General features: G+C 51.8%; 1 protein-coding gene and 1 long non-coding RNA gene across 5 annotated transcripts; one reads left to right on the forward strand and one right to left on the reverse strand.

Moving 5' to 3' along the window:
* Nucleotides 1-2,722: 2,722 nt before the first annotated feature.
* On the reverse strand, nucleotides 2,723-6,434 carry LOC115640038 (syntaxin-binding protein 2-like). Its single transcript, XM_030542907.1, has 5 exons — nucleotides 6,361-6,434; nucleotides 5,693-5,769; nucleotides 4,668-4,746; nucleotides 3,890-3,993; nucleotides 2,723-2,920 (listed from the first exon to the last, which is right to left on the reverse strand). The coding sequence occupies exons 1-5, from the start codon at nucleotides 6,431-6,433 to the stop codon at nucleotides 2,723-2,725; spliced, it is 531 nt and encodes a 176-aa protein (XP_030398767.1). The 5' UTR covers nucleotide 6,434.
* Nucleotides 6,435-9,957: 3,523 nt separating this feature from the next.
* LOC115640037 lies at nucleotides 9,958-12,215 on the forward strand. Of its 4 annotated transcripts, none has more exons than XR_003997799.1 (3): nucleotides 9,958-10,081; nucleotides 10,450-10,788; nucleotides 11,439-12,215. It is a non-coding gene; the product is annotated as an uncharacterized LOC115640037 (long non-coding RNA). The 4 variants fall into 4 exon arrangements; XR_003997800.1 differs by having other exon boundaries at nucleotides 11,744-12,215; XR_003997797.1 differs by having other exon boundaries at nucleotides 12,074-12,135.
* Nucleotides 12,216-12,667: the final 452 nt, after the last annotated feature.

Here is a 12,667-nt window from a genome sequence, read left to right on the forward strand (position 1 = left end):
AATTTTTTCTCCCTTCCTTGTTATCTCTTAATTAGAGCTGCTTGAAAAAGCAGTCTAAATTAAATTACAAATCTTTACTGATAGTGTTTTTTTCTTTCAAAATTGCAAAGTATAAAAATCACTTATATTTTTCAAAAATCAAAAAAAATTCAGCACCTCTTTAGATACTCAGAAACACTGGATGCACACTTCCTGATCAAACTTGTCATTGACATTTTCCACATTTGTTTTTCATCAAATTTGGGGAAAAAATTATGGAAAATATAATTAAAAATCAAAATATTTCAGCAAGCTCTCTTCTGAATGACTTGTATCCTCTGCAGTTATTGTTTATTTAACCCTAACACTGGATGATTTTATCTTGAGTTACAGTTTGTCTGAAAGATGTTGAATGCCCCTAACTGCCATTGGCTTTACTGGGATTTGAAGGTAGTGGGGAGCACTTTGCCCTAAAAGTAGGTGTCTCTAGCGTCCTTGCTAAGAAGAATTAGGGCCCAATCCTGTTGTCTATGAAGTCGATGGCAAAATTTCCATTTACCTCAAAGGCACAGGATTAACCCCTTACTGATCATCACCTGAAAAGCAAAGGAAGAGAGAAGTGGAGAGGAAGAGAAGACAGAGAAAGAGGGTGAAAGGAAATGATGATAAAGGGGAGAGAATGGGTGATGGAGTGGCAAATGGGATTTTTAAATGTCCAGGAATGAAATCTGCTTCCTTCATCTCCTCCCCCAGGAGCCTTCTGGCAGATGGGCAGCTTCAGCCTTTGTGTCTGTTTAAATTATATCCAAGAGTCATAAAGGGCCTGAACTTACAAATGCTCAGCGCCTCCTGCAAAGTGAGGAGCACTCTCCACTTCACTGAGTGCCATGGGAGCCCAGGAACACAGCACCTGGTGCAATGCAGGGCAGGGAGCACAGTTCAGGGCCTGTTTGCAAACTTGGTCAGTGACTCCAATCTGTACCAAGACCCCCTCAATATCCATTTTGGGCACCTACAGTAAGTTCTGGCACTTACCACCACAAAATGCTTGTCTCATCCGGCTGTCATTGACTAACTCCAACATGTGGAACATGGCATTCAGGGTTATTCTCACAAAAAGGATACACTTAAGTGCTGCAGAGAAAGGCCAGAAGAGAAGGAAGACAGATAATCGGCTGCTCTCCACCTTCTTAGAACACACTTAGAAACACCGTGGGGCAGGATGCTGTGGGCTCCTGGGCCATTTTGCGCTGTGTAAGCAGAGCAGAATGAGTTTAAAGCAGCCATTGAAAGCCAGTGGGGGATTCACCCTGAAGAGGGGAATCCTCCTCCAGTGCACAGCTGTGCCCGACGCCCAACTCACTCCCAGCGTAAGGGGAGAGAGCACTGGGGCGGATGGGAAGCGGGGTGGAGAAGAGCTCCACTAGACCTGATCTTCCACTCATTCCCATCCCTAAGGAACTTCAGTCGGGGGCAGAAGTTAGAGCTTGCACCGCCGTCCGGGATAGCTCATGATCTGGAAGCCAGAACTAGCAAGAGCAGTTAATCCGGGGTCTCTCCACACACGCACGCGCACACTCAAGCAGAGCTCTGTTTAGCTGTAATGTTTTTAGGTAGAGAGAGTAATCCCCTGTCCTTAAATGAAAGACGATAACTTTGAAACAAAAGATGGAAGTTACCATACCATAGGCTGATGACAGGTTTCCCAACGTAATTAAAACAATCTCTTCAGGCAGCTTCAGTGGTTCCAGAAGACACTGCAGCTCATACATCACTTCATCGAAATAGCAGCTTGCCAGCGTCACTAAGGTGTTACTAGCTGCCACTTTTACTTCATTTGTTGCTTCCTAAAAAAAAAAATAAAAAAACCTCGAAGAGAAAGACTGAAGTGACTGAAGCCGGTTGCACTAGCCTGACTTGTTTATATGAGTCCAGTCCTTATTTCTGTGCATAAGATCCAAATGAACACACCCAACTTTCTGCGGATAGAGTCATTAGTCATAAATATTCATTGAGTCATTTGGCTAAACAATTTTCAGCCTTTGAGTTGCTTGCAAGCTGCTTACAGAGGAAGGCGAAAAACCTCCAGGGCCTCTTCCAATCTGCCCTGGAGGAAAATTCCTTCCCGACTCCAAATATGGCCATCAGTTAAACCTTGAGCATATGAGAAAGACTCAGCCAGCACCCAGGAAAGAATTATCTGTAGTAACTCAGATCTCATCCCATCTAACATCCCATCACAGACCACTGGGCATACTTACCTGCTGATAATCAAAGATCAGTTGCCAAATTAATTGCCAAAATTAGGCTAGCCCATCATATCACCCCCTCCATAAACTTATCAAGCCTACTCTTAAAGCCAGATATGTCTTTTGCCTCCACTATTCCCCCTGGAAGGCTGTTCCAGAACTTCACGCCTCTAATGGTTAGAAACCTTCGTCTAATTTCAAGTCTAAGTTTCCTAGTGTCCAGTTTATACCCATTTGTTCTTGTGTCCACATTGGTATTAAGCTTAAATAATTCCACTCCCTCTCTAATATTAATCCCTCTGATATATTTATGTTCAGGTATCTGGTCTCAAGGAAAGTCTCCCATCCCCAATGCAGACAGTCCCAGCAAAACTCCCCTGCAACCTTCCCAGGTCAATACTCCCCTCTCCCTGCTGGGTCACAGGCACCCATGCAGTATTCAAAGAAAACAATAAGAACATTCCCACTTCGTCACAGCCCTTCCCCCGGCACACTCACTTCCTGTAGTGGATGGACAGGTACCCCTCCCCCCGGGCACACCACTTCCGGTAGCGGATGGCTGGATACTCCTCCAGGGTTTCACACCATGTGGCAATCTGCTCTGCCATCATCTCCAGCTGCTTGTTCTTTTCCAAGGAGCTGTAGGGGCTGAACCATTTGTGGAAGGTCTGTGGCCCGTCCAGGGAGTACACCTGGGGGGCAAGGGGAGCAGAGATCAGACCCTGGAGCCAACTGCTGGCAGCAAGACCAGCTGTGCTCCAAACCATGCCCCCATGATGCGCTGTTGGACCAGGCCAGCCTGGTGGAGCCATAGCGAGCCCCTAGTGAGGGAGAGCCCTTTGCCAGAGCCACTCCTGTTGCGGTACAGAGACCGCAGCACAGAGATTCATGCACCAGCCTGGGATGAAGACTCCCCGGCTTCAGGTCCTTGCTGAGCTGCAGACTCCCGGGTGCCCTCAGAGGTGTGTCTCTGCCCTGGAGAAGTCAATATTGGGGAGGGAGCTTGGCCACGCTTCTAGTCTGGTGAAAGCCCCAGTGTAGCCACAGGCAAACCCAGCATCAATGCGTGCCTGCTGCTGTCGCTTATTTCACTGGCCAAACAGAATGAGCCATTGGGGCAAAAGTACTTGGACACTAATAAAATGATATCGGCCTGTAGCGGACTGAACTCCTGAGGACAAGCAGCAGGAGGCGCCGCAAGGGTGACTCTGCTCATCTACACAGCCCATGAAGGGTTTGCTGGCGCAATGGGATGGGTGAGCCAGCAAAGCCTCCTGACGGACACTCAGCTTATACCAGCCAGAGCTTCTCCTGGCACAGCTGGCACTGTTACCTCAGACGAAATAAGCTACAGTGGCGAAAGGACTGCTTTGCCAGCATAATGGCATCTACTCAGGGGCTCTGCCACCCCAGCTGCAGTTACAGGGGGGATTTTTTCACTCATGTCCCCGTAACAAACCTATACCAACAAAGCTTTTGTGTGTAGACCAGGCTCATGTTGCTCTGTGCCTCAGTTTCACCATCAATGGATTTGAGACTGACAACACAGTCCTCCCCTCAGGGGTGTGAGGGGGGAAATCCACTGACGACACAAGGAGGGGGTGTCGTACGTCACCGTCCACCCCGCGGCCCAGCTCCTCCAAAGCCCAGCCACCCCTCACCTGGCTCTCATAAGGCAGGAAGGCCATGTTGATCTCTTTGAGTGTTTTGATGGCCTTGGTGATCCGTGACTTCCTCAGCTCCTTGAACAGAGGCTCAGGACAGGCTGCAAGGCAAAGGCAGTGGGTGGGGGTGACATGCACAGGGCTCAGGACCCCCAGCACAGCGCCAGCCTCCACAGACAGGGCCAGGATGGGCACAGCAGGGGCGTAGTGCTGCACACCTGTGGGAAACCTGGGCAAGCCAGCGGGGACACACAGGAGTCAACGATGAGTCCAGCCCCACCAAACCAGAGTCACACCGGGTTCTCGCCTTCTGCAGCATCAGCAACAAGGAGGGGGGGCCACAATCTCTCCTATGCAGCCCTTCACACACCCTGCCCTCAGTCCCTCCACAGGGGGAAGTGACCGGACTGTACAACTCCGAATGATGCACAAGGAGGAACGGGGACTTGGGATTCCCCTGCCGCTGTAATGGAGAGAAGCAGATGTGACCCTGATACACTGGGTATTCTGGTGGTGTCCTATCCCCCTACCCCAGTTGGGACTGATGGAGCAATGCATGTTGGGAATGGTAGCCAGAGGCCGCCTTTCTGGGCGCACGCCATGAGCCGTGTTGGCTGGAGGCAGGCCCGTGGGGAAGAAGGGGGGGAAGGGATAGGTGGGGTCGTTCGGTCTGGTCTGCTAGGGCACTGGCCTGCTGGCAGACAGAGACCCCCCACCCCCAGTGTGTCACTGGCCAGGCTCTCAGCTGGGGATCCGCTGCCCCCCGAATACTCACGGCTAATGAAGAAGACGTGAGCTGCCTTGTAGTTGAAAGTGGGGGTGCCCTGGAAGTCACTGATCAGAGCCTGCACCGACTGCAAAGGTGGGAGGGGAGTTGTAAGCACCAGCCGAGCCCCCTCCCTGTTGCCCGAAGGGACCAGCCCATGCCCAGCCCCTGGGGACGCAGGGCCCAGCATGATGCCGTCAGAAGGTGGGCTGGTTTTCACGCCCCTGTCTCTGGGCTCCCTCCCCACCTGGAGCAGGGCATGTGCCCATGTGCCCGGGACAGTCTCAGGGCCCAGCCACGTCTCTCGCTGGCACACAAGTGTCCGTGCTCGGCCACAGACGGGACCTGGCATTGGCCTTGCTGCTGAACTAAGTGGGCTCTGAGCAGTGCCCAGGGAACAGCCGGACGAGCAGCAATCCCAGGCAGCTGCCATCAGGGCCTACTCCCTCCCCGGGCACCACACTGGGCACCTGCAGCTTCGCTACACCAGCTAGCCAGGCAGGGTGTTCGGAAGCTGATTGGACGCTGCAACCGGCCACTGTGACAGGTGAGAACCTGGCTGCCCTTTCCCAAGCCCCAGATCACGGTCCTCTCCTACAGCGCTCCCTCCACGCGCAGCCCCTGTGGGTTCTGGGCTTCACCCTGCTCTGCCAGCGCCCCCTGCCCCTGGTCTCCCTCCACTCGCCTCCCTGCTGCAGACGCAGGAGCCTCCTCCCCCACAGCCCCTGCCTCAGTGATTCTCCTTTGCTTTCAGTCTCAGCTGAGGTCGCCTCTCTCCGCCTGCTGCACCTTCCCATCCAACCCCCATGGGACTGCACTGCGGAGAGGTCTGGGGAACAGTCTGTGCTTCACGTGGCAAAGAACACGAAACCCAGCTCCAGGGAAGCAGCCTCCTGGGGAGCCCCTATTGCCCCATTCCCATCCTGACATCGTGCTGTGCATCCCCCCGGACAGCGCCACCTCCAGGCAGCACTAGGAGCTGCCCCGGGCTCTCCCCTGCTCCCCATCCACCTGCCCCAGTCCCGAGCTCCTACTTTGTCCACAGGGCTGAGCAGGTAGATGGCCTCCAGGCTGGGGATTGGCTCCTGGCACTTATCAATATCTTCCACAACTAGAAGAGAGCAGACACTGGCTGTGGGTCAGTGTGTCCTAGCCACCCACCCCAGCCGCTCTCCACGGGGATAGGGGGAAGGGAAAGCCAAGGGGAACAGGGATGTTCGCTGGCAACAGGCTGGGGGTTCCACAGGCTATAATGCAGCAGCCAGTTTGATGTGGGGCTATGGGCTGCGACAGTATAGAGCAGGGAGGGAAGGTCCCTCTGTACTGTGCTGGGGGCACCCCGCTAGACTCCTGGCTCAGCTCTGTGCCCCTCAACGCCAGGGCTCCTCCACCCTGGAGCAAGGAGCCAGCATTCCCCCTCCCCAGCCAGGACCCTGCCCGCAGCGTGGGGGAGAAGCAGCGAGGAGTTAATGAGAGTCTGAGAAAAGCGCTCAAGAGGTTCCAGGGGCTGAAAGCGCCAAGCTAAGGGAACTGGACCTGGCTGGGAAGGTACCAATAGCAAGGAGGGCATCTAGGGCACTGAAGAGGGGGGAAATTAGATGCAAATGTAAATGTAGACAAGTCAACTCCCCAACTGTGAGGTATGTCCAAGGGAGAGGGGAGCCCTGGCGGGGGGAGCAGATGGGAGGGAGGGACCACTAACGCGTGATGCCTTCGTCCACGATGTCAGACATCTTGCAGCATGACGAGAGGATGCGCGTGCTCGGGTGGTCCATGGTCAGCGCTTGGAGTAGCGAGAGGAGAGCTGGTCACTGACCTGAGCCCAGCCGCCCACCATCATCTTCCATGGCACAGCCAAGGGAGCAGAGCGACTGCTAACAGCAGGGAGAACGGTGCCGGGACTCCGAGCGGCGCCCCGAGCGCGAGCGTTCACGCCTCCGGGGTGATCGATGCCGGGACTCGGGAGACAGCGCTCGAAGCATCGGTTTATCCCTGGAGGTTACCCGTCCCAGGGGTGCTGGCTGAGGCTGCGATGGCTCCGTCATTGCGATCAAGTCCCGAGCCGAGGCAAAGGTCTCCGGTGTAGACGGTACCCGTAGCTTGACACCTGATCTTAAGGGGGAGCTAGGAGGGGCTGTACTCGACGGACCTTCCGGGCCCGGAGTCGACAGCAGCCCTGCAGGCGGTGCCGCGGCCAGGGTAGGTGCCGGGCACTCCACTTGGGCCTGCCTGGATGGTGTTGCAGACGCTGAGGGACATGAGTCTGCTCCCGGTGCCAGAGATGGTCGGTGCTGGGGAGTCTTGCTGGTGCCGGCGTGGTCCGGTGTCAGAGTAGAACTGGCTGACTGCGCCGCCGGCGCCGGAGACAGAGCCGCTTCCATAAGGAGAGCGCGGAGCCTTTGGTCTCTCTCCTTCTTCATGCGAGGCTTAAAAGCCTTGCAAATGCAGCACTTCTCGCTGATGGTCGATTCCCCCAGGCACTTAAGGCACGCGTCATGGGGATCGCTCGTAGGCATCGGCTTCTTGCATGCCGAGCACTGCTTGAAGCGCGGAGAGCCAGGCATGGGCCCGGTGCCGGGTGCCGGGGAGGGCAACGGTCCACCCGCGAGCCATGTTAAACAACTATATACAAGACTCTAATTAACTACTATATTAACAAACTATCTACTACTTATCTATGAACTATTTACAACTAAAACGACGAACAAGTACAGGAGAGCTAGGGACGTGGAGGACAGCAAGCCGCACTCCACAGTTCCAGCAACCGACACGGCGGTAAGAAGGAACTGAGGAGCGGGCGGGCCGGCAGGGGTATATATCTCGTGCTATAGTGGCGCCACTCTAGGGGGCGACCTGCCGGCCCATTGGAGTTGCTAGGGTAAAAAGTTTCCAGCAAACGTGCACGCGCGGCGCGTACACTTACCTGGAATGGATATGAGCAATCACTCGAAGAAGAACTGAGTTTTTCTCCAACAATTAGGGGGTTCGTCCGGGATGGCAACGCTTACTGAGAAACAGACAGCTGCTACGGATCATTCCCCTTCGAACCCCATGGCGCCACAAGAGAGGTATGAGACCTTTTGAAATCTCTATTGGGGTATCGGAGGAGGACTGTCCATGGGGCCTTCTGTCCCTGTTGAGCTCACGCCATCTGAACTTATTGACTGTGCAGCAAGTTCAGATGCAGAGTGGAATTGGGGAAAGGCACCAACAAGGTGAGTTTATAGCAGTACTAGGGAACTGCTTGGCTGGCCAACAAGGTAATGCATAGGGAAATGCATTAGATAATGCATAGGGAAATGCATTAGGTAATGCACAGGGAAATGCATTAGGTGTGCACCGGTGCTGAGGGTTTTTTACTGCCCCAAGAGGGGCTGTCATAGTGCCTCATGGTATTGGGTCTGGACATAAGGTACAGATACATCGTGGTATTTGGAAATAAAGGCTTTGGTGTGTGTGTGTGTGTGTACACACCAGTGTGAGTGACTGTTACCGGAAGACGCCCAGAGTACCCTGTGAAGCGAAAGCTCGTGACCAGGACTACTCTAACGCAAGCCCGGTAACTAGTGGATCTTTAGGAGCTCTGACCCATGGTGGGCTGACTCGTCCTGGCATCATCCGGTGAGGAAGCTACCTGGGTCTAGAAGCGTGTGAACCCATCTTCCCTCCATCTTTCCTTTCCGTGTGGGCTGCTGACAGTCTGATCATCTCACTGGATGCAATCAGAGTAAGCGGCGCCGTCTCCCAGAGACTAGCCAATGCTCTTTGCTGAAGAGACATGTAGAAGGGTCGTGGCGTCCTTGTTAGCCTCTCCTGTATGAGTACCCTGTAGGGAGAGATCATTAGTTTATGTGCCACTAGCGCGGAGAGGGCATCACCCTGTGTGTGTGTGTGTGTGATTGGAAAATGGGTGGGGGATAGTCTAAGCATTCCACCTCACCCCCTAAGGGTACCCCAGCATATTACATGTACATGCGTTATGGTCCAACAACCTGCAGGTATTTAGAGAATTGTAATCTTTACACGTGTGAAAATCCATCTAAATAATGGATTTATTCTCAGCTAATATTGCAGCTTGTCCTCCACTGTCTTTGCTGGACTAACGTCCAGTTCCTGTGCTTTGCTTTCTCTCCAGGAGCTGTGAGCAGTGTGTCTGAGATAGAGGTGGGACTTTTGGTGATACTTGTGTGACGCCAATACACACCTCAGTTTCCTGCTGTGATTGGTATTGCTATGATTATAAAGAGCAGGAGACATGAAGTGTTTTGTCACCTAGCTGTCATGGGGTGATATGAATGGGTCATTAAGGACTGGCCTGTGTCCCCGTTCCATCTCCTGTTTGACTCAGTTTATATAGTAATATTCTCAGCTATGCTTTTGCTTAACCAATCGTTGTACTGAAATTTAACTAACTAATCCTAACACACTGAAACCTAATTCTCTAACCAATTGTATCCCACTACTCTAATTAACTTACACCTAGCAAAATTATTATACAGCAGACAAAAACAGTTAGAGAACCAGACTGATTAACATTGTAAAAGTGGTGGCCATAAAGATAAAACAATACAAAAATGAGGGTTTCACAACCACAAACATTGAGAAGTGATTTCTTGCCAAACAGGCTGCTATCCAACTAAGTTTTCTTTAACCATCTTAAGATCTGTTTCTTTATCTGGTGGTGATGGGCACTATCAGGATAGGATCATCTTCCTAACAGCCCAATAGCACCTTATTTCAGTGTGACTGGTTTGGGATGTGAGGATGTGACCCTTCGCTTCCCAGCTTATGGCTGAACCTGCTGCTTAGCCAAAGGCCTTAGCCTAAGAACAAGGCCTCAGACTGTCACAGTAAGAGAAGGCCCTTACAAATACAGACAGTGATTTTGATTCTTTGTTTTCATACTCCTGTAAGTAGCTAAGTGATAAAAATACACCTAAGTTCTTAAACTATAGGCTTTACAAGCAGGCCTGAATATCTCTATTCTAACAGTGGGTTCTATCCCTTCTCGCATTCTGTATCTGTCTTGTGTATTTAGATTGTAAATTCTTCAGAGCATGGACCATTTACTATTCTCTGTTTGTACTTTGCCTAGCACAATGGGGACCCACTGTTAGGGGGTCCTTAGGCACTAAGGTAATGAATATGATTTATAACCATAATAACTCTCCTGCCACTTTAAGCCAAGGAAGCTGGCCTTGGGATGTTACTGCTTAAAAATGAGCTGGGGGTTAAAATCATGGACTATTTTTTGTGACAAGTATCCCACAAATTCCACTGACCTCCCTCGTTTTCTTTGCCTGCAGCAGGGTTTCCAGTTTCCAAAGCTGATGTGATCTCACAGCTTGAATGAGGGGAAGAGCCGTAGGTCCCAGACCTCCAGGGCTCTGAGAAAGAAGTGCTTCCAAGAGCTGCCTTCCCAGGTGAGGACTTGGTTAAACCAACTCAACAACTGTGTGGGAATGCAGGAAACATTGGAGATGCCCTACAAAGACCCTGTGAGCTCTCCAAGTTCAGGATTGTTCCCTGCAGGTGTGGAATCATTATGGCAGATGTGACTCATGGCTTCCCTCCTATTCTGACTGACAACTGGCAGCAGGTCGCTCCCCAATCTCACTTTCCCCTGAGTGTTCTCATAAGATGCAGACAATAACTGATCCCTTCTTCTCTCCTCTAGGGAAGGTTTTGGGGAAAATCAGCTCCTGATAGGTTTGATCTCTCCCACACATATTTTGGATTGTTATCTCTTTTTCCATTCCTCTCTCTGAGAGTTTCTTTCTTTCCGGTGCAGGTGGTGATCTATGTCTGGATTCTCTCTATCTCCCTTCAGGTGATGGGATGGTGAGTCAGAATGAGGAGGAGAAATCCCATCAGAAAGATGCTGAGCAAGGAGAACCACATGGAAATTTATCAGGAAGATCCAAAGGGAATGTTTCCGGGAGTTGTACACTCTCAGAAAATACAAAAGCCTGTGAGACTCAGCAGAGGCCGGAGAGAAAGTTTAGTATCCTCTCAGACCTTGTAACAAGCGACAGAATCAACTTGGAAGAGACACGCTACACATGCCAAAAGTGTGGGAAAAGCTTTAGTCAGAGCTCTGCCCTTTTCAGACATCAGAGAATCCACACAGGTGAGAAACCTTATGAATGCTCTGAGTGTGGGAAATGCTTCATCGATAGTTCAGCCCTCATCTCACACCCAGGACCAGTGCTAGGGTTTTGGGCACCCTAGGCGGATGGCAATTTCGCCTCCCTGCACACTGGTCCGCAGCTCCAGTAGAGCTGCTGCAGTGGTGCCTGTGGGAGGTCCACCGAAGCCGCGCAAGCATCTGACTGTCCGCAGGCACGACTGCGGCAGCTCCATGGGAGCTGCCTCTGACCCCCTCCGGACACGCTGGACTGCCGTCTGCCGCAGCGGCAGCCGGCAGCCCGGGGTTTCCCTGGGCCAGTGGACTCCCGCCCCTGGGCTGCAAGCTGCCAGGGCAGCGCCCTAACCCAGGGGACACCTTGGGCTGCTGGCTGCCATGGAGGTGCCCTGACCCGGGGGACACCCTGGGTTGCTGGCTGCCATGGAGGCTCCCTGACCCAGAGGACACTCTGGACTGCCAGCTGCCGCCGACAGCTCAGACTCCATCTCTTGTCCCAGCAGCAGCGGCTGCTCAACCATTTAAAAAAAATGTGGGGGCGCTTTTTGATGCCCTCAAATCTCAGCGCCCTAGGCAACTGCCTAGTTTGCCTAAATGGTTGCACCGGCCCTGCTCACATCAGCGAATCCATCCAGGAGAAGCGCCCCACACATGCTCAGAGTGCAGGAAAATCTTTAGTCGGAGCTTTACCCTGAACACACGTTATAGATCCACACAGGAGAGAAGCCCTGCACAGGCGCCGCGTGTGGGGAAAGCTGCAATTGGTGCTCAAACCTTATCACACATCAGAGAATCCACACAGGAGAGAAGCCCTGCACAGGCGCTGAGTGCGGGGAAAGCTGCAATTGGCCCTCACACCTTATCAGACATAGGAAAATCCACATGGGTGACAAACCCTGTGGATGCTCTAAGTGTGAGAAATGTTACTTCAATCATTCAGGCCTCATCTTACGTCATAGAATCAACACAGGAGAAAGGCCCCACACATGCTCTGGGTGCAGGAAAAGCTTCAATCAGCACTCAAGCTTCATGAGACATCAGAAAATCCACATGAGATAGAATTGTAATAAATCCTGTGACTAGGCTTGGCCAAAATATCTTTAAAAAAAATCGCATTTGCTAATTCCCACATAGTGATTTTTGTACCATCTTCACCGTGGTCTCTCAGCTCCACTTAGATAAGTTGCCTTCTTCTGCCTTTTGCAGCTCATCCTTCTTTGGACTCAGTCTTATGATCTTTTCTATCAATTCCTTTCTTTTTGAGTCATAGGAGTGTGTGTCCCTCCTGCCAGGAATGTTCATCAGCTCCAGGTGGGGGAGAGAGGTTTGATCCCAACAAGGGACACTTGTTGCAGGCACAGAGGGTACCTGAGGCAAGCAACAGTGGTCCGTGCCTGGAGTGCTTAGCGCCAATAAACACCAGGGTGGAGGAGCCAGCAAAGTTTATTTGAGATCTCAAAGCGGTGCTGGGAGACACAGCACGCCTCAGATCCAGCACACACAATACAAGCAGGTTACCTTTTTTATACTTTACTTTTAACTAAGCCCTTCCCTTTTCCCTCCCTCCTCCTTGTAGCAGTTACATTAAGCAGTTACACTAAACAGTTAATCAAAGCTGGCGACTACAAGTCTCGCTTGTTAGGTCCACTCCTTTGAATTACGACCTTGTCCTTTCTTCTTTGTGAACCATTATCTTCTCTCCCTCGGCCAAAAGTATGCAGGCCTCGTTAGTTCTGCGTTATACTGGTTTGAGCTGTATGGCAACTGATAACGGATGTTGCACCTGGCCTTTTCTATTTATTGGCCTGTTAGGTCAATTAGAGTTTAAACATGGAAGGACTTTTGCTCACCAGAGGCCTAAAAC

This window comes from Gopherus evgoodei, unplaced genomic scaffold, assembly GCF_007399415.2.
Source record: "Gopherus evgoodei ecotype Sinaloan lineage unplaced genomic scaffold, rGopEvg1_v1.p scaffold_179_arrow_ctg1, whole genome shotgun sequence".
Classification (NCBI taxonomy): domain Eukaryota; kingdom Metazoa; phylum Chordata; order Testudines; family Testudinidae; genus Gopherus; species Gopherus evgoodei.